Here is a 22,122-nt window from a genome sequence, read left to right as displayed (position 1 = left end):
GAGTATAACGAATCCCACCAGTTGAGCGCGGGAACTTGAAAAAAAGAGGGCGCCCAATACGTTAAAAAAATCGCTGTCACTCAGTTCCTGTGTGTCTCGAACTTGTTTTGCTTTAGAAATAAATTCCCTAGCACTCAAACCCGACGGCTTTCCAGAAAACGCCAGGGGGAATCTTGGGCAATTTTATATTGGGAGCGGTCTTAGCCGCCATGAGCATCGGTGCTGATGGGGGTGCGAGATAATTTGACGCGCTGCTTTGTTGCGAGGAAACGCTACCAGACGTTACTATAGGGCCGTGAATAGACGATGCGGGGGTGGTTCCAACAGTTTGATTTACATTTGAACTACTTGCAGGGTTATTTGTCAACACAGCGGGGGTAGTTCCTAAAGCTACATTTGAACTAACGCCGCCAGCCTGTGATACTTGCATTAATTGATTTTGCAAAGCTGAAATCTGTTTCTGCATAGCTGCTAGAGTACCCGTAGAAACTAATTGCATGCCAGTAGGAATAACAACCGCCGTTATGCCACTCGTGCTACCAGTGCTTACTACTGTTAGTACTGGCTGGGTACCAGTCTGGCTTACTGTATTACTCATTGTAGTAATTGGTGGAGGGGTATTCATCGTTGTTGTAGTAGGGGTGCCGTCCAAAATCGTTTCGTCACCGCCACTACCAATCGCGTCCTCAAAAGTTTCGGCTATGTTTTTGTGGTCACTAGTGCCTGCTTCGCCCACCAAACCCCTCGGAGTTCCTACACTAGCCAATTCTCTAGTGACTCTAGTTTTATATCTATGAGCTCTTGCTATTGACTGATGCTCATCTAAACAATAAAACCAAGAAGCGGATCTCCCTAAAATAGGAATGCAAGTTGACGAATTTGTACAGCGATTCATGTATGAATGACCCCTAATACTAGCAACGACCTAACATACCAAGGAAAATGAAGTTGCTTACATAACAATTATTTTGTCATTGGAAGCAAATCCTGACTGGGCCCCCAAAAAGTGCAACCCTCTTGTCTACTCGTTGGTGCTGAACGCGCACCGCCGCTAAGGTAAAGGATGCTACTTTAAACATGTTACTAATATTGATTAACTAAATGAAAACAAGGAATTTAGCAAGCCAGTGTTCTCTTTAATTTCTGGGTAACTTAATTAATAACATTTCTACTTAAGCTAGGTGTAGGCTTAAGACTATATCCCTATCTAATAATATAGCCAGGTGCCGCCCTACGATTGCATGAAACCAAGAAAATAGTGATGAAAATGTGAGGCACTTATCACTTCGCGACACATCATTGGAGGGCTTTTGAAATCGTTCTCTTCGTCCGTCTTTTTGACTCAGACATACGGGGTTTACGTCTACAGTTGGTGTTCTTGTCTGTCGTTACATAATAGTTGTTGGCGTGGCCATCGCCTTGGCTATCATCAATATGACGTCAGTCCTGACTCCTGTTATCGTCTCCCTTTTGTTCTGAGGTACTTCGGAACGCTTTCGGGAACCAGTCTCCCGTGATTCCAGCCTAGTTAGTTTAACTTGGGTCGTTCTGCCATTAACTTTTCGAAGTACTCCGCTCCGCTATGTTCTCACGATAAAAGTCTACTGCTTTAGTCCTAGTCTATTAACCGACTCTTGGATTGTTGTTCCGTCCGACTCAGTATCTTCGGTTCTTCTCTCTGCCTCTCGAAACATCTCGCATCGTCTTTTTACCCCTTTTTCTGATGTTGTTAAAGTAAGGCACCAATCATGTCGGTCAACATTGGTGACGCTGGTTTGTAACCCGTTATTAGTGGCTGTTGCTTTCGCGCCAAACGATGTAAGTGGCTAGCACCTTCGCGGTAACCAATGACGTCAATGCGAGGGCTTTTTAACCCTGGAGTCGCGTTGTCTCATGACCTTTCAATGACAGGGCTTTTTTTAACCCTGGATTCGCGTTGTCTCCTTTGGACGGCTCCAGATTACCTAGCTCTGGCTACCTGGCTTTAAGGATGCATGGGCCTACGTGTCTATACAGTTAAATAGATACAGTCTATTCATTTGACAAAACCACCAAGACCCAATTATACGTTACTGTGACAGGTATGTCAACGAATAAGAGTACCACTGCTTGCTAAGTTGTTTTGTGAAAATAAAAAAAGAAAGAGGGGTAACTTGTAGACTTTGGGGCGCTCTGCACGGGCACAAAAGAGGACCCCACCGACAATCTGACGCTAAAAACTTACAAAGGATTCTACCAGTTTCTATCGTCCCCATTAGAATAAAAAAAATGTCGTTGCATCAGTCCCAAAAAAAGAGAGGGGGTTAAGAAAAATATTGACCCAAATCCCTGAAAAAGCTTGCGACATCTAGACAAAACAAGGCGTTGTAAGCTCAGCTTCGCTAAAAAAATGGTTTTAGAGGCAATATTTCAATTTCATTCAATTAATGGTATATTGTGATTATATTATATAATATTTGATATCAATTAAACAGCTATTCAATGTACTTCCAATTAACACAACGTCTCCTCATTACTAATCAACTACTACTTATTCTATTCTAATCCTCCAATCTCGTTTTCTTCAAGGCTTAAAGGCAATGAGTAGGAAAAATATTCGGAACCGTCGTGAATCTGCTACTGCCGTTTTGGTCACGTGACTAATGACGTTACCCTAATGTTTCAGTCCCTCTTTACAAATTTGATTACCTCACATGCCCCCTAAATCTGCTGATAAAAGGCGAATTAACAAATATTTTTCTGATAAAAGGCGAATTAACAAATATTTTTCTGATAAAAGGCGAATTAACAAATATTTTTCTGATAAAAGGCGAATTAACAAATATTTTTCTGATAAAAGACGAATTAACAAATATTTTTCTGATAAAAGGCGAATTAACAAATATTTTTCAAGTTTGTTTTTTCCTTTATATTCCATTCTTTCGTATTGTTCGTCCATTTATAAGGTTGAACAAAAAATATTTTAGAATGTAATACTTATGGTCCTGAATGTATGACGAAATTGCTACTAACATTTCTTATGCGCGCCTACTTAATTTATTGGAAGATTTATTATTGAAAATGAAAAGATCAATAAAAGCAGATTTAATGAGAAAATTGTTTGCTATTAATGGATAAAAAACATTCTGTATCTTGCGCCTTCTTTTGAACATGATATAGCAGAATTTAGTCGTAATTTAGACTATTTTGTATCAGTATATGTATGTGTTCCTTTCCAAAGGAAAAAAACCTTGAATTCCGCCGAGGATAAATATGTTTTAAATATTTCCAGGATTATGAATACGTTTGAATCGCAAGCTTTTCGCTACGTATTACTGGACTGTCGATTTCATGTGTATGATAAAAATATTTGGAAACAACCCAGTGAGGAAAAACTGAGTTTATCATTTAACGACATTTATATACCGTTTATGGCAGTAATTTTGATGATGTCTATTTCGATTCTACTTTGTTTGTATGATTTCTTGAGGAATTTTCGACAGAAATCATCGAAACACTCGAGGCGAGCTTGTTTCAATAAGACGCAATATACTTTCTTTCTGACACGATAAGGTTTTCTAGGAACGGCATCTTTACTATTTGTTTCTAGTCAGGTATGCAAATTTCATATGTAAACTTGAAATAATCGTGACTTTATCATATGTAAGGATTTATTAAAAATATCAATATCCCTCTTTTGACACCATTAACAAATTGTAAATATTGCACTAGTTTGTCTCACTTTATTCTTAGTTTGCATTTGGGCAATTTCACTATTTTTGCCCATATTTTAGACTTGCAAGATTACTGACTTTTAAAAAAATTCCATCTAGCCTATAAGGTAATTTAATTTCTAATCAACATGTTATTTTTGAGTCACGCATTCTTGTAGAGTTTTTTAAATGCTAAATATGTCTACTTCTAAAGTGATAGATACCTCTAGTGCTCGCTTTCTACAGAAAATCTTATCGTGTAGAAACTATGACATACGCCAGGAACCCTTGCAAGAATGACTAATGAACATGGACCACCATATCTATATACTTCATTTGATTTGTTTCTCAATACAGTTGCTACAATTATCTTCGAAGTAGTTCGTGGAAATTAAAAGTGGTCATAGATTGTAGATGTATTTTAATTACTTATGGGCATATTTGATTTTAACATAAATAATATTCCGTAAACCTTTTCAAACTGATTAACAATAAATGTGAACAATTGGGAAATACGTTTAGGCTGGTGCCTGTGCCATACACTGTTACTGGACAATAAGGTTGAATAAAAACTTATAGGCAAGTGCAAAAATATCTCGCGTCAAATGAACATTCGATATCAGCGATAAGAAAATTACCGATGGAGGTTGAAATTTAACGACCATTTTAAAGGTTACGTCGGCGCCGTTTATTACCGATCTGGAACGCTAGATGGCGCCAGGAGAAGACAGTGTTGTATAGGATTTCCAAAAAAGTCCATACCCCACGATTGGCTGAATTATATGACGTCATACAAAGACCCTTTTCTGGACTGTCCAATACAATATCAATCATGGCTTGCTAGAACCCGCGCGTAGGGCGTCCGTTTAGGGTATATTGTCGCGTCTTTTTCTTTCAGGATTCGGTTTCATCCGGTTTTCGCAACGGTTTTCTAAGTTTGAAATTCATTCTAACTTTGCTGTCGTAGAGAGCTGTACTAGACTAGTTCGTTACGATTTGAATATAAAGTTGACACGAATTTGTTGCTGTTTCTATAATTTTTTGTTACATTTATTATAATTTTCATAACATAATTTAAGAATTAATTGTACTAGTAACTGAAATATTAGAAAATATTTTGTAGTTTAGGAAAATATCACAGTGAGTGAAACGTTTGTTTTGACCAAGGCTTAGGAAACTTTCAAATTTTGGCTTTGGAAATTCATTTATAAGTAAAGATACTATGGCGACTAAAGGTAAAAAATTTAACTAAACCAATTACTGTCTGACAAATTAGAAATCCATTATGTTTTGCAGAACATATCCATAGAATTAAGCTTAGTAAAGCAGTTTTTGAAAGATGGACAACGGAGAAGAATCGGTGGGGTATGGGAATAGGATCACAAAATGATAAATTTGTGACATTCCTGCTTGACAAACTGCAGTAAGTTTTTGAGGCCCCCAACCCTCTTTTTCACAGTAATTATTATGCTGTTGGCTAATATATATTTATATGTTTATTGAAAACAAGCCAGGGGGAAATGTGTCATAAATGGACCCAAAGTTTTTTTGATACCACTGAGAAAATTACTCAAACTGACCCCATTACCACATTTGAGATGATGACATCTCCAGGGTTTCCTCCTCAAAGACATTATCGGCGTGTGACACCAAAAGGTAGATATTAAATGCTTTATTCACCTAACTAAGCCCGGGAGTTTATTTTTTCTTTTATTTGCAGATAAACCAGAGACTTCTACCTATAAGAGGCTAGGTTTGGCTATGGAGTCACCATTGGCTAATACGCCTGTTAAAAGAACTCCAACAAAACGGGCAAAACGTACCTTATTTGAAGTGGAAATGGAAGAGGAGGAAGAGCTTGAAAAGTAAACATGCCCTTTTCATTTGTGTTAAACTTAAAACAATCCTACAGTCTTGGTTCTTTCTAATTTGGGCAACCTTAATTCAGGGAGGAAGATGGAGATGAAATGGAAAGAGACGCTGATGAAGTAGAGCAGGAGGCATTGGGAGACGAACTTGAAAATCTAGAGTAATATTTTTTGGAATATTGTTTAATTAATTTGTTAGAAATTTTCCTAAATCTCCGCAAACACTTATAGTAATGAAGGAGAATGTGATGATCTCAATTTTGAAAATGATTTTACGGAAGATGACGATAAAGATGCTGATTATGAAGAATTTTTAATTGAGTACAATGAAGTAAGTTCTCCCACTTTAATTCTTCAATCTTCTTATAATTTCAAATTAATACTTATATGTTACTCTTTTTAGCCTGTGCCGCAAAAACCTAAACATCTAACGGCTGAAGAAATAATAAGGGAACCTATGTGTTTTGTGTTTACTCCTTTTCTGACATCTCTTGTTCAAAAAGCTTTTGGAACAAAGTGCCAATATTGCAAATCAGCCATCACCTACAAAGTTCATAGGCGAGCTACCGCCTTCATTTATACGTGGAATTGTTGCGAAGGATCAGGTGGAAAACATGCTAAGGTAATTAGTAGATTTCCATTGTTTTCTTTCAACCACAAATGCCTAAGGTATATCTCAACACTTATAGGGCAAATGGGAAAGCCAACCCAATTTTCACGGTCTCTATGCTGGAAATTTATCACTTGCAAGTTCAATAGTTCTCTCTGGTAACCAGTATGGAAAAGTGGCGTTATTTATGCAACATTCCAATGTACATTTTTTTGGAAAGACACCTTTTTCAGGTAATTCACTCTTTTTCTTTATGGTGCTGGGCCCCATTCTGTAACGTCCATTCAGAGAAGCTACTCTGTTAGAGCCCTATCCTATTATAAGGAGAGAAATACTCCATAGAGTACTTTTCATCATGCCTACAAACATATCCCTAGTAAAGATTCTGCCCAAAAACTATTCTTCCCTTTTTTTAATATGATCTACATCCTGTCACAGCCCTACTCCTCTTTTGCTGTTTATAGTTTTGAAGAGAATTACAAAATAAGCGTCCTTCAAGATAGAAATTCAATTTCCTTTTATAGTTTTTTACAAATTTTTAAAAACAATGGCTTACCCCACACCTGCGTTTACGATTTTCTAGTGGTACCGCAGGGTTTGTACACGACCTGGAAAAGTCTAGGAAATTAGAAGAAGTAATGGATAGGCGGGTACACTAGCCATACAGTCTCTAGGTAACGTAGCTTTGCGCGTGCTGACAAGAGACAAAAACTTGAGGATCTTCGGGATTTAAAATAAGCGCGAGTTTTTTAGCACGAGTGCACGGACCTCTAGGCCTTAGTTTCAAATACGTGTAATAGGCTGTAGGCAATTTCACACTTATTTGAAACTAGGGCCTAGAGTGCACTGGAGCTAAAAAAACTGGCGGATATTTTAGATCCTGAAGTTTTTTTCTCTTGACAGCACGTACAAAGCTACGTCACATACAGACGTGGGTTTGCGCGTGCTGACAACCGATGTTGTAACAGAGTATATACAGAATAGGGTCTTTGCGCCTGACGTCAAGTTACCTTCCCCCTTTCCTCTCCCCTTGCCGGCTGCCCGCTCTGGCCACGTTAGGACGCCATGTTGACATCCCCTGAAAACCAGTTTTCGCCCCCTATTTCTTCTCCCTTTTTACTCTCGCGGAAACACCCTATAAGCTGCCGTCGAAGATAGGGAGTTGCCTATCCTGTAGAGTGAAAACAAATTTCCTCACGCGCATTCTTTATCCATGGTAATAGTTTCAAAAAGAGGGCTAAAAAAATTGGGAATTTAATTTTTGTTAAAAGGAGTCTTTTCATGAACTCCTACGGTGGAAAGGTAAGAACACCCTTCATCTCTACCCCCCCCCCCCGCAAAATATTCTCTTCGCGGGAGGGATGAACACCCTTCGGCCACGCTTTCCTCCCCCAGCAACATAGGGATTTTATTTAAAGGCCAATATCAAAAAGGGACCGGCAGACTAAGCCCCCCCCCCATCATTTTTTTGACAGCCACGCTTTTGATGGAATCTGATGGGGTAGAACTACAATATTTTTGGTCTCAGGCTCTAAATCCAGTGACACACTGAGACATTTCGTGAATTTCAAGTTCGTCCGCCAAACACCAATGTATCACTTGTGTGTAAAATGCATATGCTTTTTGGCTTGAAAGGCTAAATTTTCAGTCTGCAACTGGCTTTAGGAATTTAAAGCGTATATTTAGAATATATTAATTTATATTTATATGATTAAAAAAGCCTAATTGCAATTAAAATTATACTATACAAGGGTGTTCATCCCTCCCGCGAAGAGAATATTTTGCGGGGGGGGGGGTAGAGATGAAGGGTGTTCTTACCTTTCCACCGAAGGAGTTCATGAAAAGACTCCTTTTAACAAAAATTAAATTCCCAATTTTTTTAGCCCTCTTTTTGAAACTATTACCATGGATAAAGAATGCGCGTGAGGAAATTTGTTTTCACTCTACAGGATAGGCAACTCCCTATCTTTGACGGCAGCTTATAGGGTGTTTCCGGGAGAGTAAAAAGGGAGAAGAAATAGGGGGCGAAAACCGGTTTTCATGGGATGTCAACATGGCGTCCTAACGTGGCCAGAGCGGGCAGCCGGCAAGGGGAGAGGAAAGGGGGAAGGTAACTTGACGTCAGGCGCAAAGACCCTATTCTGTATATACTCTGTTACAACATCGGTTGTCAGCACGCGCAAACCCACGTCTGTATGTGACGTAGCTTTGTACGTGCTGTCAAGAGAAAAAAACTTCAGGATCTAAAATATCCGCCAGTTTTTTTAGCTCCAGTGCACTCTAGGCCCTAGTTTCAAATAAGTGTGAAATTGCCTACAGCCTACTACACGTATTTGAAACTAAGGCCTAGATGTCCGTGCACTCGTGCTAAAAAAACTGGCGGATATTTTAAATCCTGAAGATCCTCAAGTTTTTTGTCTATTGTCAGCACGCATAAATCTAGGTTGCATAGAGACCTAGCTTTACGCGTGCTGACAACCGATGTTGTAACAGAGTATATACAGAATAAGATGCCGTCCGAGATAGGGTGTTGCCTATCCTATAGCGTGAAAACAAATTTCCTCAAGCGCATGCTATTACTACCGTGAATTGATAGAAGGCCGGAGACCAAGGAGACTGTATAATAGGCGATTTAAAAAATGACGTTTCACATGGGGCGCGCGCAGAAACGCGGGAGGGAAAAATGCCATCCATCTCCGCTTTCCTCCCCCATTACATCGTTTGTACAGGGAACTTTTTAAAAAGGCCTAATATATATCCTCCTTGCTGAAAGCTCTCTCTCCCAATAAACATGTTTTTCCCCTACCAACCTCCCTCCCTCCCCCCTCCCCAAAGACCCTTCGCTCGGGAGAGAGGAAAGGGGAAGTAGTTTCTATCAATTCACTATGCCTCTGCATTCAAAAAGCCCGCGAAATTTAAACTACATTTCTTTCCTCTCTCTCTCCTCTCCGGGCGAGACGCCGGTTGAATACCGTAAGATCAACTCCCCCCTAGGTCAACTTACCACTAGGCCACCCTCCCGTATGGTCAACTTTACATAAGGCCAACCCATTATTTTGTGGTAGAAAAATCCTGTAATGGTGTTTTTTGGGCGGGGAAAATAGATTTTTAACGTAGGGAAGGTATTTTAACGTGGAAAAGGTATTTTAACCTGGAAAAGGTATTTTAACCTGGAAAATAGGTATTTTAACCTGGAAAATAGGTATTTTAACATGGAAAATAGGTATTTTAACATGGAAAAGGTATTTTAACGTGGGAAAGGTCTGCAAGATTACTTGTCCCTGGACACGAGTCAAAAGTATTTATTATACTGCACGGTGTTTCTAAGCACTATATTCATTTTTATTTATTTATCAGTACAGTACAGGTAAGCCACTAGAGCTTGGTTAGTACAGCCGAGAGAGATTAACGATGAAGTTATACATTAGTAAGAAAAAAGAAAAAAAAATATAAGTAACAAAGTTGTTTAATCTGTTTTATATCTCATATTTATCCGATGTTCGTACATAAGCCACTCCGTTGGCTTCACGAACAGTGTTCAAATAAATAAATAAATAAGGGTACTAAGCGTAAACTGTTAGAGTAGTAGTAGTATACGACCATATTACCTTCCTATAAGCTTTAATACAGTTAAACGCAGGGTACTGACATTATTGCATTAAAAGTGTAATGGCCGTCACTACTCACTAGTGCTTCGAGTGGAGTGAGCTCCCCCACGGACAACTAACTTCCGTTTCTTCCTTACCGAATCATGAAGCCCGCCAACTACGGCACTCTCTTGTGCTGCCACCTTCGGCACTCTCTTGTGCTGCCACCTTAAGTCAAAAAACAACAAATAGTAAACTAAAAATATGTAGATTCACAAGATGCAATAAGTGGAAGTTTCCTTTTTATTACAATATCTATAAACTTGCCAATAGTGAGGACAATGTTCAATAAATTAGTTAATTATACTTAGCCCAAAAAACATGAGCGGTTAAATGTGCGCCTGTTTTTGTTATTATCAAGGTTTATCAACTGAATAAACTTCCCCCTTTTCCAAAATATTACTGAATGGGGTATGTTTTTACCTCAAAATATTGGTATTTTTCCAATTTATTGCTAATTACCTTGTTTATTGTCATCTTTTTCCACAACATTGTTATTTTACGTCATTTTTACCCTAAAAAGCGGCGCACTTTTAGCCACTCGTAAAAAACCCGCGGGTTTTACCCATCATTAAGATCTTCAATTTTGATGAATTTGAATGCTAGAATAATTTCATTTTAAAGATATTTGTTGTTTCATCTTCAAAAGGACCATTTAATATTATTTTTTTTATGAAATATTTGGTCCTTTTTTTAATAAGCAGTTACTTTTGAATGAGAATTTCTACCATTCACCCAAGTACCAAATAAAACCCAGTGGGCTGGGCTTTTTTTATTTAAAAAAGCAGGGTTTTTTGAACCCAGATGTCAATGGACTAAGGATGTTTCTTTAATAATGATCAAGGATGTGTACAAAAATGAATATACATTTCTCCAAAATAATTTCCAATAAAGGAAATTTCATTAATGAATGAGCTAGAGAATATTCCCACTGGTCCAAGAACAAGCAGAAAGAGAGCAAATTTAGCCAAGTTAAACTCCTGAGAAATTTAATTGCGTGAGGATTTAGAAATGCTAATAGAAAACCAACTTACAGATTGAGACATTGGATATGTATTTTTTAACACTGCGAGATATAAAAATTAAATCTACGCATATTTTTCAAAAAAACGAAATATACATGAAATAATTTTCATTTCTTAAATGGATATTGACGAAAAAAGATTCAAGACTTCATCATAGTCATGAGAACTTTTTTAAGCTTTGAACTATATATATTATGAAAAGATATTCGCTCCTTTGATTCCCAGCAGGATGGTGTAAATTACATTCTTTTAACCATATCAATTCCAATAGGGGATAGACATTAAACGGAATGAAATGGTCTGGCAGTTTCTTTATTGACTTAAAGGGATAGACTATCAACTTTTCTCCGCATCTCGACATTAAATGGACTAAAATAAATGTTTAATAAAACCTTTTTGGCTAATTTTATGCAATTTTGGTGGCTAGAACGAAATTAATGGGGTGAATAGAATTAGACCAAACCATTTTTAATTCAGCGACAGTGCTATCATCTTCCGATAAATTAGGTCATTTTGGCGCACGGAGATGTTTCTATTTGTTGACAATTAAGAAACGGTTATAATAAATATTAATTTACATTTTTTGTCCCTCGTTTCGGTCTGTCGGGCGTGGAAATGAAAACATTCACTGCTACTGAAACAATGGGCGTTTGATTTCTTTTCTACCGCGTCGTAATGCTAGAACGAAATTAACCATCGCCCAATTTCTTCCTGATTTAGTTTGGGGGAGGGGGGTGAACCAGATAAATTTTTGTATTAAAACAGTCGCAACCAGAAGTACAAACTTTTTCTGCGAACAGGCTATGAAGCTTTGGATAAACCATGAACCTATTTCGCTCTTGGTTTTTTAAAACAATACAAGGACAAATGTCCAGAGTCAGGGCTGTGATTAAAGCATTAGTCCAGGCAAATGACTATTAAAATAAATGCCCTAAGAGGCTGAGACAAGAGTCTTAACCCGGCTATTCTGGTCCAACTAACTGACCAGCCAGTTTCCCCTTTCTTATATCATTTTATGAAGGGGAAAACAAACAAAGATTTCTTTAACAAAGTATTTCACCTGGTAGGTAACCCCCCCATTCTTGCACAGAGCTGTAAGGCTTACTTAAGATTTAATTTTCATGTGATAAGTACAGTTATTAATTGACCTAGTTTTCTGAATCCACGAGAGATAGCTTTGTTACGTCCAGTGATGATGATGGCAATTAAATCTGAATCTGAAAGTGTAAACTTATCTCTAGGAAGGTAATTATTAATTGACCTAGCTTTTTGAATCCATGAGAGATAGCTTTGTAACATGGCTTTGTAACGTCCAGCGATGATTTTAATTAAATCTGAATCTGAAAGTGTAGACTTATCTCTAGGAAAGTAATAATTAATTGACCTAGCTTTCTGAATCCATGAGAGATAGCTTTTTGAATCCATGAGAGATAGCTTTGTTACGTCCAGTGATAATGATGGCAATTAAATCTGAATCTGAAAGTTTAGACTTATCTCTAGGTAAGTAATCCACCTTATTCCTACCTTCGCCAATCACGAATGATAGTGTTTGCCCAACGTCCATTGAAAATTTGAATTTTAACTTGAAAGTATCCACTATCTTCAGTTAATTAGTAACCTGTCTTCGTGAACGCTGAATTAAATGATCCCAATGTCCAAACGTTATTTCTAGAAATGGTTACCCTGACCAACGCCCTGACCGTTGCTCTGACTTGCTCAAGCCAGAGCCAACCGACAACGACAAGGCGTGGAGAATCGTCCGTTGTGGTCTCGCGGATTTGAAATTTTGACCATACCGAATACTACCACTCTATTGGCTGTAAATTATACCTACAGTGCTGCTCGCGGTGGACGCTTCCTAAAGCGTCGCGAGAATTGAGGAGGAAAAAGATGGGGGTTAGGCGTTTTATTTTTTCCATGTTTGTTCCTTTCCCCCCCAACCAAATTCCAGCCGCCGTGATATATGTCAACCCTAGTAGTTAGTGAACATATGGGGGTTTATAATTCTTCCCTGCCTTTACTAAAACTGTCATAATAAATGTCAACTGAACTTTAGAGGCAAAGAAATGTCTTCTAGAAAGACGGTTTTTTTTTCTTTTCAAAGTTCTAGCAGTGGCAGTGTAGTAGACTCAGTGTGTAGACTCTATTGGAAAATAATATTAGGTGCCAATACTCGAAATTAGTATAATTCAAAACACATAAATAGTCGTTAAAAATAGTTTAATTAATTTTAAACGCGATTTTTTTGGTGGGATATTGTTAATTATATTGTAAAGTTTAGGATAAAGTTATAATTGTGATTTTTAGGCCGTTGGAACGGCTGATATGGTTTTTCACATTTAATAGCTTTAATTAGGCCCATATTAATTAACCCGATATTGATTTTGGGGTAGTTTTAGCCAAGGAATCGAATGGTGATATGAAAATTAGTAAATAATTAAGTAGCTGTAAAAAATATCACTGTACGGCTTTGAAATCCTTTTTTTCGAATTCCTGACTCCAAAATTAGTCAGGAAAAATCATTTTCAACTTAAATTACCATAATTACGAGTTGTAATTAACGAAAAACTTGAAAAAATATCCAGCGAAACTTAACTTTGCAAACGTATGAAGTATTAACGGGTGTAACACTAGGTTGAAAGCCGAAATCAGAGACAACTTTTAGAACATTTAGTTTTTCGGTTATTTTCCGTTTCTGATTGTAATTAGCTTAATTATTTAGAGAAACACGCGAAATCTGAATGTTTCGAACCTCCTGATTCCAATGGTGTTAATTTCAGGTCTCTACGACTAACCGTTAATTAATTATGCAATTAAACGCCCAAAAAGGCAGACGATATTTTTAATTTTTCGTCTTTGAAACATGTTTTTGGCATAAAATAGCAATTAATTCAAATTAAATTATGTGGTTCTGATGTAAAAAACTGTAAGGAATCGAATGAAAGTGATCGCAAGACCGTAGGCTTAGCAGTTGATTAGTTGTTGCACTAATTACGGTGAACCTCATTTAATAATTCAACCTAACTGGGAAGCGAGAGAAAAGGTTACAGTCTCTGGCCTCCCAGTGCATTTTTGGTATCAAGTGATGTTGATAATCTTTAATTAGAGCAAAAACCTTTATTATCTTAAGTTTTGACGGGAATTTTCTAATGCATATTGTTACGTGACCCAATACGAATGTCATATTGAAAAATTAGTATGATGTCTTTAGAAATAAGGCGAAATAGCTATTATTTTATTTCCTGATTTGAATTTGACTGATTTCGACAAAACTGATTTGAGTTCTACTTAAATTCACCCTGTTTGATCGATTTCTGATATTTTCTGATGCCCCAATTTTTTTCCCACCATTTAGGAGGACTTGAAAAATCTGATTCGCCTGATTCTGGTCCAACTACTGACTTTATCTAAACGCGGTGAATTGCATTGAATTCAGCGTTAAAAACTCTATAAATTGGCGTCAAGATGTTTTCTTATTTATTCATATAATTTGCATAATTAAATTTCCAGCTTTTGGCGTTTGGTGGTCTATAGTTCAGAAACTGCCAATCCTACGCTCTCGAAAGTAAAGATATCGGATTTACCATCCCTGAATTAATCTATTATAATGATCAATTTAATTTAATTAAAGGCGAAAAATTGCGATTAAAGTCTATAACAAAAATCAAAACACTGTAGACTTTAGTTTGTGGACTTCTACGAAGCCAGCTCTAGTTTGGCGCTGATTGGACAGTTTAGTGTCACCATGGGGTGATGTTGGAGGTAAGCAACGGGCGGCGTTGCCAGACATACCATAATTATAGTACAATTCGATAATTTTGAGAGTTTTTTCGAAGCGTAGGATAATTTTGAATTTAGCGGGAAATCAATCTAACCCGGGGTATAAAAGCCGAAATAGTATGTAATGATTCATAGTCATCCCATAGGCACGATGTGAGACTGAGAACCGCTTCGATATGTTATTTACCTATTTACTTCAGCACCCTCACATTCATTTCAGGCATATATTTTATTACTATATAAAGCGCTAACTAGCTAATTTAAACCCTTAATTACGTTGGCATTTCTATAACTTTACTTTGATTCAGGCCTGTTGCTCGAGATATAAAACAGGGTTCGTACACGACCTGCTAAAGTTTATAACCATGGATAAAGAATGCGCACGAGGAAATTTGTTTTCACGCTATAGGATAGGCAACTCCCTATCTCGGACGACCGCTTATTCTGTATATACTCTGTTCAGTGGCGTAACTACAGGGGAGCAGAGCCCGCAACTGCGGGCAGGCCCGTGGCGTTTGGGGGCCCTTTCGAAATTTTTCTTGTACAGTACAGTCCGAATTTTTTACTTGGGAGGCCCTAAACGAGCTTCAGTAACTAAAAATTCCAAAATAGGGCCAAAATGGGTAAGAGCCGTAGAAAAAAACTACACGTTCAAGCGTCGGCAAAAACGAAATAAACCCAATTTCAACTTTTCAAGTAGTAAATAGTGAAGACAAGCCCAAGCCCATTCCTCGCTGCAGATACCTTGTTCCTGCCACGTGACCAGTGAGTTAACACAGATTAATACTTACTTAGGCTGTCAGCTACAATGGGCGAATACGGTCTGCCTAATGCTTATGCTGCCCATAATTTACCATTAGACTGGCAAAACTGCCATTCTATGTAAATAGTGATGTCAATGGTTAGGGGAAGAATACATTGCCAGGGCCCCCAGAGGTCCTAATATTCCTATAATTTCACAAATCGTCTTATGTTTTTGGCATCTCGAAGTAATTTTTTATAATCCCAGCTGCATGACGTTTTAAGCGCAGAATTACTAATTAGTGAGGTCTCATTTGGTCAGATCAAAAAATCTCGGAGCTCTCTACTCTCGCTCAGGAATTTTTTATATACATTTATCACATAATTGAATTTATGGTTTTTATATGAAAAAGATAATAATTAATTGGCATTCTGAGCTGCGCTCCAAATTAACAAAATTGAATTCCGCCTTAGACCTTTCATTTAAATATTTAAACTCACAGATTGAGCTCAACAGACCATTAAAAATTTAAAATATGTTTGATTATAAAAAAGAATAACGAAAATCTGTCATATCTGAAAAATATATCTTCTTACCTGACCCTTTTAAATAGCTTGATTTGGTCATTTTCAGTCACTTTTATGTCCCTTTTTGCTTACATTTTGTTAATTATCTAAAAAAACTCGCGGATATTTTAAATACTGAAAATCCTGAAGTTTTTCTACACTTGTCAGCACACACAAAGCTAGGTTACATAGAGACCTAGCTTTGCGCGTGCTGACAACCGATTCTGTAACAGAGTATGTACAGAATAGGCTGTCGTCCTGTAGAGTGAAAGCAAATTTCCTCACGGGCATTCTTTAACCATGATATAGATCTAGATTTGCGCGTGCTGACAACCGAAGGTGAAATCATTGCCTACGTTAATCAAGGCCTGTGCGCAGCACCGATTTTTATTTTTGGTTTAGCAATTTGAGCTGCCAAATTCTCTCGCCTGAGGCACTATTAGCTGGACGGACTTAAATAATTTGAAATGTTAATTTTCTCGCGATCAGAATTTTAAATACTCATTTTCGCGCGCGTTTCGGTCCAGCTATCAATGAAATCTCGCGGTAAAATAGGGGGAAAATAAGAAGTCGCGTTTCTTAATAGTCGCCCCCTTCGAAACTACCACGCAAAGGCCTTGATTAACGTAGGCAACGGTGAAACAGAGTATTCGATTTAGCTGCCGTCGGAGTTGCCTATCCTCTATAGCGCTCCGAGATCGCTACATATATTTATGATACATCATCGCTTTTGCTCGGAGGATCTAGTTGCTCCCTATTTATTTATTGAATATATTGTTCACTAAGTCAACAATGTGACGTATATGTGAACATCGGAATTCGATACATTAGTCAATTTGCAGAAAGACAATATAGGAGTACAGTAATGCGAGAACAAAAATTGATAATAATGTATTATAAAAATAATAATAATGATAATAACAGTAAAAGCAATATCAGTTAACCTACTCAATAATGCAATTTTTTTTTAAATAATAATTTAGGATGAAGGTTGACAGAGGTTTACGGCTGACAAATTCATTCATTTGGTCTTTATTTACTTATTTTTGACCTTCTATAATGTACGTATAGGTATTAACAGAAGTAAAAAGCTATTTACTTCTGGTATTAATTTATTTGGTTTGTGGTGGCCGAGCACGTATTGAGAGTTTTAACTAAAATGACGAGAAGCTAGTGGAGCGCGTGGTACTCGCCCCCTTTAAAAATAGCGGCATTTTCGGAAGAATCGAGCATTCTCTGATTACTCCCATCTATCGAACGCCTTGCCATAATTATATTGTTCCGTACCCTTTATGTAATTAAAACTTAATGTTTCGACGTATTTCGTCTTTTGCACTTCCTACGATTATACTAATGAAATTTTAGTTTACATTCGATTAAAATTTAAAATGGATGTTTTTTCCAATTATTTAATTTTTCGATACCAGCTCCAAGTTCAAGCTGTTCAAGATTAAAAAATTTGCATTGTCGATTGATTTCCAAATATTCTAATCTATCTACATCATTTCGGTTGATATATTTTATTTTGAAGTTGTCCGTGACAAATGTTTTAGTTATGATCTAATTCGATTACTTAGGTCTTTATTTACGTTATATGATAATTCATTATTTACAAAATCGCAGTGAATGTTTTTATTTCCACGCCCGACAGGTCGATACGAGGGACAAATAAAAAACGCAAATTGATACTTAATGTAACTGTTTAATGTAATGTTAATTATCAACAAATAGAAACATCTCCGTGCGCCAAAATGACCTGATTTATCGGAAGATGATTGGACTGTCGCCGAATTAAAAAAAGGTTTTGTTTAATTCTATTCACCCCATTAATTTCGTGTTCTAGCACTACGACGCAGTAGAAAAGAAATCAAACGCCCATTGTTTCAGTATCAGAATGAAATGTTACAACAGTCCAAGACAGAGGAGAAATTCTTTTTAATTTGATAATTTGTGCGCAGAATGAGTATTTTGTTCTTTTCAGCGTTTGTTTAGATTAAGAACTAAGTTTGCATGTTCAATTCAGATTTCTGTTTTTATTTCTTCATGTAAGTGTAATGAAAGATGCATTAAAAAGGAAAGGTATTTATTAGACCTTACATATGAGTACTAAACAACCATAAGTTTAATATCCTCTTGTAAAGTTATGGTATAACTAATGATATTCCTGGGATAAAATTTTGACTACTTATTATTAATTGGTAAAGAAAAGTGTAACTGACTTATGGTATGGAAACAGCCTTGTAATACAAAAAGAAAGTTTCTTAATAGTCTAATAATAAAAAACTTCCGTTTATTTCATCTTGTATGCTTACTATGATACTAAGAAATATTTTAGTTTACTAATTCAATTCAATATTATAAAGTTGTTAAGTTTTGAATTACAGGTGGCAGCACAAGAGAGCGCCGTAGTTGGCGGGCTCCCCCCCCCCGGGTTCGGTAAGAACCGGAAAGGAGGCGTCCGTGGAGGGGTTCACTCGGATTTTCGGAAAGAGTAGTGTACGGCCATTACGCTTCCAAATGTAATAATGCCCGGCCCTGCCTTTGACTATATTAAATACTATAGGGACAAGTATTCTTGCACGCCGTTTCCACGTAAAAATACTTTATCCAGGTTAAAATACCTTTTCCAGCTTAAAATACCTTTTCCAGCTTAAAATACCTTTTCCAGCTTAAAATACTTTTTCCAGCTTAAAATACCCTTTTTCCAGGTTAAAATACCATTTTTCCACGTTAAAATACCTTTTCCACGCCCAAATCCTCCTCTCCACGACGATACCCTGTTTTCTCTAAGGAAAATTTCCTACTACCAGTCGTTTATGGGAGGGAACCCATTGGTTGGCCTTATGACAGGTTGATCTTACGGACAAAGATGGTTGGTCTGCCTTACGACAGGTTGACCTTATGGTAATTCACCGAGACGCCCGTCTCCCTCCTCCCCCTCTCACTATATACCAGGCACGGCAGGCAGGCAGCCAGGCAGTTCTCTCTCTACGTCGCGCTTTTAATTCGTTTCTCGGAGAGACCAAATTCTCCGTGAGCCCCCCTTTCAAAAACGTTACCAGTGCTAGTGGCTCTCTAAGAGCGTGGCGCACATGCGCAATCGGCGCAACCGAGAGAAAAAAAAGTCAGAGAAGTTTGTTTACATTATTACGCGGCCGAGGCTTGAGTTTTACGGTGTCGTGTCGGACTGTCACTGTCTGGGTGATACTCCGATACTCGAGCCGCTTCGCGAATCGTGCGTGCCTACAGTGCTTCGGCGACGGGTTTTTCTCCGAGCTTCTCTCTCTCCGTATCGTGTACGCGTCTGGTAAAATAAATCAGGGGTGGGGGGGAGGGGGTCTTGTGGCGTGGGCGTCGGGTTTTAAAAAATTCCGAAAAAATATAAAAGAAAATGAAATTTGTATTTGTAAGGACGCTTACTTTGTCATTCTCTTCAAAACTATAAAAACGGTACAACTTTATGAATTCCGAACTACCCAGCAGCGGTTCCCACGGATGGGCCATGCCATTACAAAAGCTGGGGGAGTAGAAAATGAAGTGATTTTTTATCGATTCTTCTACTAATTATAAGACCAGTCTGTATGGTGTAACATTCGGGAAATACTCCAGAGTGATTTTAAAGTTGAAATTAGGTTCAGATTTTAATAATAATTTTAATTAAGGACGTCCGACCAATCGCGCAACGCCCTGCCTTTTTGTTAACCAAATCCTCGTGTCACGCGCCATGTCTCGCGCCACGATTGTCACGTCGCGCACAAATTTTATCAAATCTCGTGATAAATTTCATTCGACACGGAACGTGTCACGAGAATTTTGTTAACAGAAAGGCAGGGCGTCCTTATTTAAAATTATCCTTAAAATCTGAACCTAATTTTAATTTTAAAATTTTTATGATGTATTTCCTAAATGTTTCACTATGCAGACTGGTCTTATAATTTGTTCAAGATTCAATAAAAAAATCACTTGATTTTCTACTTCACCCTCCCTTTTTAAGTGGCGTGCACTTGATAGCGCTAACATCCTTACATATAATACCTTTGAACACGAAATCTGATAGTGATTAGCCCTCGATATAATTATAGTGAGGCTTATCAGCTCCTCTTGTTGGTTGCCCCAAGTTTTTATTGTTGTGCTAAAAGCATTCACTTAGTTATTTTGTATACGAGAAGCTATGGGAAACCTTTTTCTTTTAGAAGGACAGGATGGTTGCAATTTAGGGGGGGGTTACAAAGTCAGGACCAATAAACTTATTGACTCAAGGGACAGACAAGGACATTGGTTAAAGAATTTTTAGCTTTCCGATGCTTTTGAAATGAAAGCAATGTCTTTTTACTGTTTTCCTACTACAAATTTGTCATAGCGTTGGTGTTGGGTAAAAAACTGAAGTACAGTCAAAACAAATTTGGAGACTTCAGTTACGGTTTTACTATCCATTAAAAGCACTCAAAACCTTTTAAAACCCATGATTATTAAAATTATATTAAAAATCTAATGATATTACTAACTTCGAAGACATAACACTGAAAAGAAAATCCTACAACGAAAGCTTACGATGAGAGAGAGAGGGAAAACGAAAGCGTGCGGGGGGGGGAGTGAGATCGCTAGCGTACGCGATGGCGATACGAAGAGAGAGGGAACTCCAGATCGGAGGGAAACGAAGCTCTGCTGCCTGCCTGGTATATTAGTGAGAGGGGGAAGGAGGAGAGGGGGAATCCCGCTCGGAGAGGAGAGAGAGAGGAAAGAAAGTTAGTTTCAATCTCGCGGGCTTTTTTGAGTGAAAGAAACAAGTTGATAATTTTCGTACACTACTGCACTTTGTGCGCGTGATACATCAGAGATTATGCTGGATGGTTAGGTTATGTTTCGTAAAATAGAGGGGACGGTTTACGGTCATAGTGATTTCTGGTTTAGGGGATCCAGGATTTTGTTTTAGATACATTATTTGATTCGTATGGTTTTTAAAAATTATTCTTTAGTGGGGTGCACAATTTAGTTTCATTAATATTATTTGAAATGTGACGTTATTAGAATTTAAGGGCATACACGATTGTGTTTCAGACATATTTTTAGTTGTACGATTTATTGGAGATCAACTATACGGGGGGTCACGTGAGGCGTGTAAAATTAGTATTAAGGCCCAGCCCTTGGGCCATCTTGTTGTATGCATATACATGTATAGAAAGCCTTCTCTCACTGAGGGGTGATTCGATACGGTGGGGTTCCTTTCTAAATTACATAGACATCAGGTTCACGTTCAATAGACCCGTAAGTTGATGGATTTATTTTTTTTGGAAAAGAAAAACTGAAATTGGTTACTGCGAGGGTTTATTTCTGATTGTGTTGATTTTATACGATTTACGTAAAGAGAAAAAATGTAAACTAAACTAGAAATGGCACCTTATAGTGTCGTGGTCACTGTATTTTGGTGTATTGAATTGGGCATGGATTTCTCAAGTTTATGTGGCACTTTTCGTAACTGTATAGTGTATGCGAGCCAATGTATAGAGTAGAGAGAGGATTAGACGGTGTATCCCTCCCTCTAAGCGCGCTTTTGTAAGAGGGGATACAGTACGTGCCTGGTAGGGGGGTGACACTGAGCTAAGAGATAGAAGGGTATGACGTTTGCATACGTAGAACTGACATTACTCTATGAGTAATGCCACTAAGTATGCAATCGTCACACCCTTTTATCTCTTAGCTCAGTGTAATCCCCCTACTGGGCGCGCAAAGTAGTCCCTGATACAAGAGCGCGACCAGAGGGAGGGATACACCGTCTACACCCCCTCTACCAGTAGTCCGTTACTAGTCTATAGCCTTAGATCGTTGTTGGGTGATGTACAACCTTAGCACATTGGAAGCACACGGACTAATGCAAAATGATTTTTGCCTTGTTTGAGAATAATAAAATAAAGGGGGCTAGATAAAATTCATCCCCTCTCACCTTTAGAGAAAACGATATGTAGACATGGAGACTGGGGAGTTCTCGCTAGCGAGCATATATCATTATTATTAAATTGGGCATGAAATTGTTTTTCACCATCAGCTATCAGCTTCATTTTTTGAAGCCAGCTGTTGATGTTTTCTGGGAGAGGACGCAAAAAGAAACTTTCGAAGAATTGTCGGGAAAAGAACTTGTAGTAGCTGGAGATGGAAGGATGGACAGTCCAGGGCATTCCGCCATGTTTTGCACTT

At 37.8% G+C, this 22,122-nt stretch overlaps 1 protein-coding gene across 1 annotated transcript; it reads left to right on the top strand.

The window, feature by feature from the left end:
• The first annotated feature begins 5,433 nt into the window (after positions 1-5,433).
• Positions 5,434-22,108, top strand: LOC149707777 (uncharacterized). The gene is made up of 6 exons (XM_089864057.1): positions 5,434-5,557; positions 5,641-5,721; positions 5,792-5,891; positions 5,964-6,182; positions 6,250-6,403; positions 21,974-22,108. Exons 1-6 carry the CDS (start codon positions 5,454-5,456, stop codon positions 21,991-21,993), a joined length of 678 nt encoding a protein of 225 aa, XP_089720183.1. The 5' UTR covers positions 5,434-5,453; the 3' UTR covers positions 21,994-22,108.
• Positions 22,109-22,122: the final 14 nt, after the last annotated feature.

This window comes from Phalangium opilio, unplaced genomic scaffold, assembly GCF_054372755.1.
Source record: "Phalangium opilio isolate 3A_F unplaced genomic scaffold, DU_Popi_V2 ptg000013l_1, whole genome shotgun sequence".
Classification (NCBI taxonomy): Eukaryota; Metazoa; Arthropoda; class Arachnida; order Opiliones; family Phalangiidae; genus Phalangium; species Phalangium opilio.
The sequence above is the reverse complement of the archived record's forward strand: the minus strand, read 5'-3'. Positions and strand labels throughout refer to the sequence as shown.

Coding starts and splice junctions, on each gene's coding strand:
- LOC149707777 (XM_089864057.1), top strand. CDS start 5,454: ATGGAGTCACCATTGGCTAATACGCCTGTTAAAAGAACTCCAACAAAA. Junction 5,558..5,640: donor GAGGAGGAAGAGCTTGAAAA/GTAAACATGCCC, acceptor ACCTTAATTCAG/GGAGGAAGATGGAGATGAAA. Junction 6,183..6,249: donor CAGGTGGAAAACATGCTAAG/GTAATTAGTAGA, acceptor CAACACTTATAG/GGCAAATGGGAAAGCCAACC.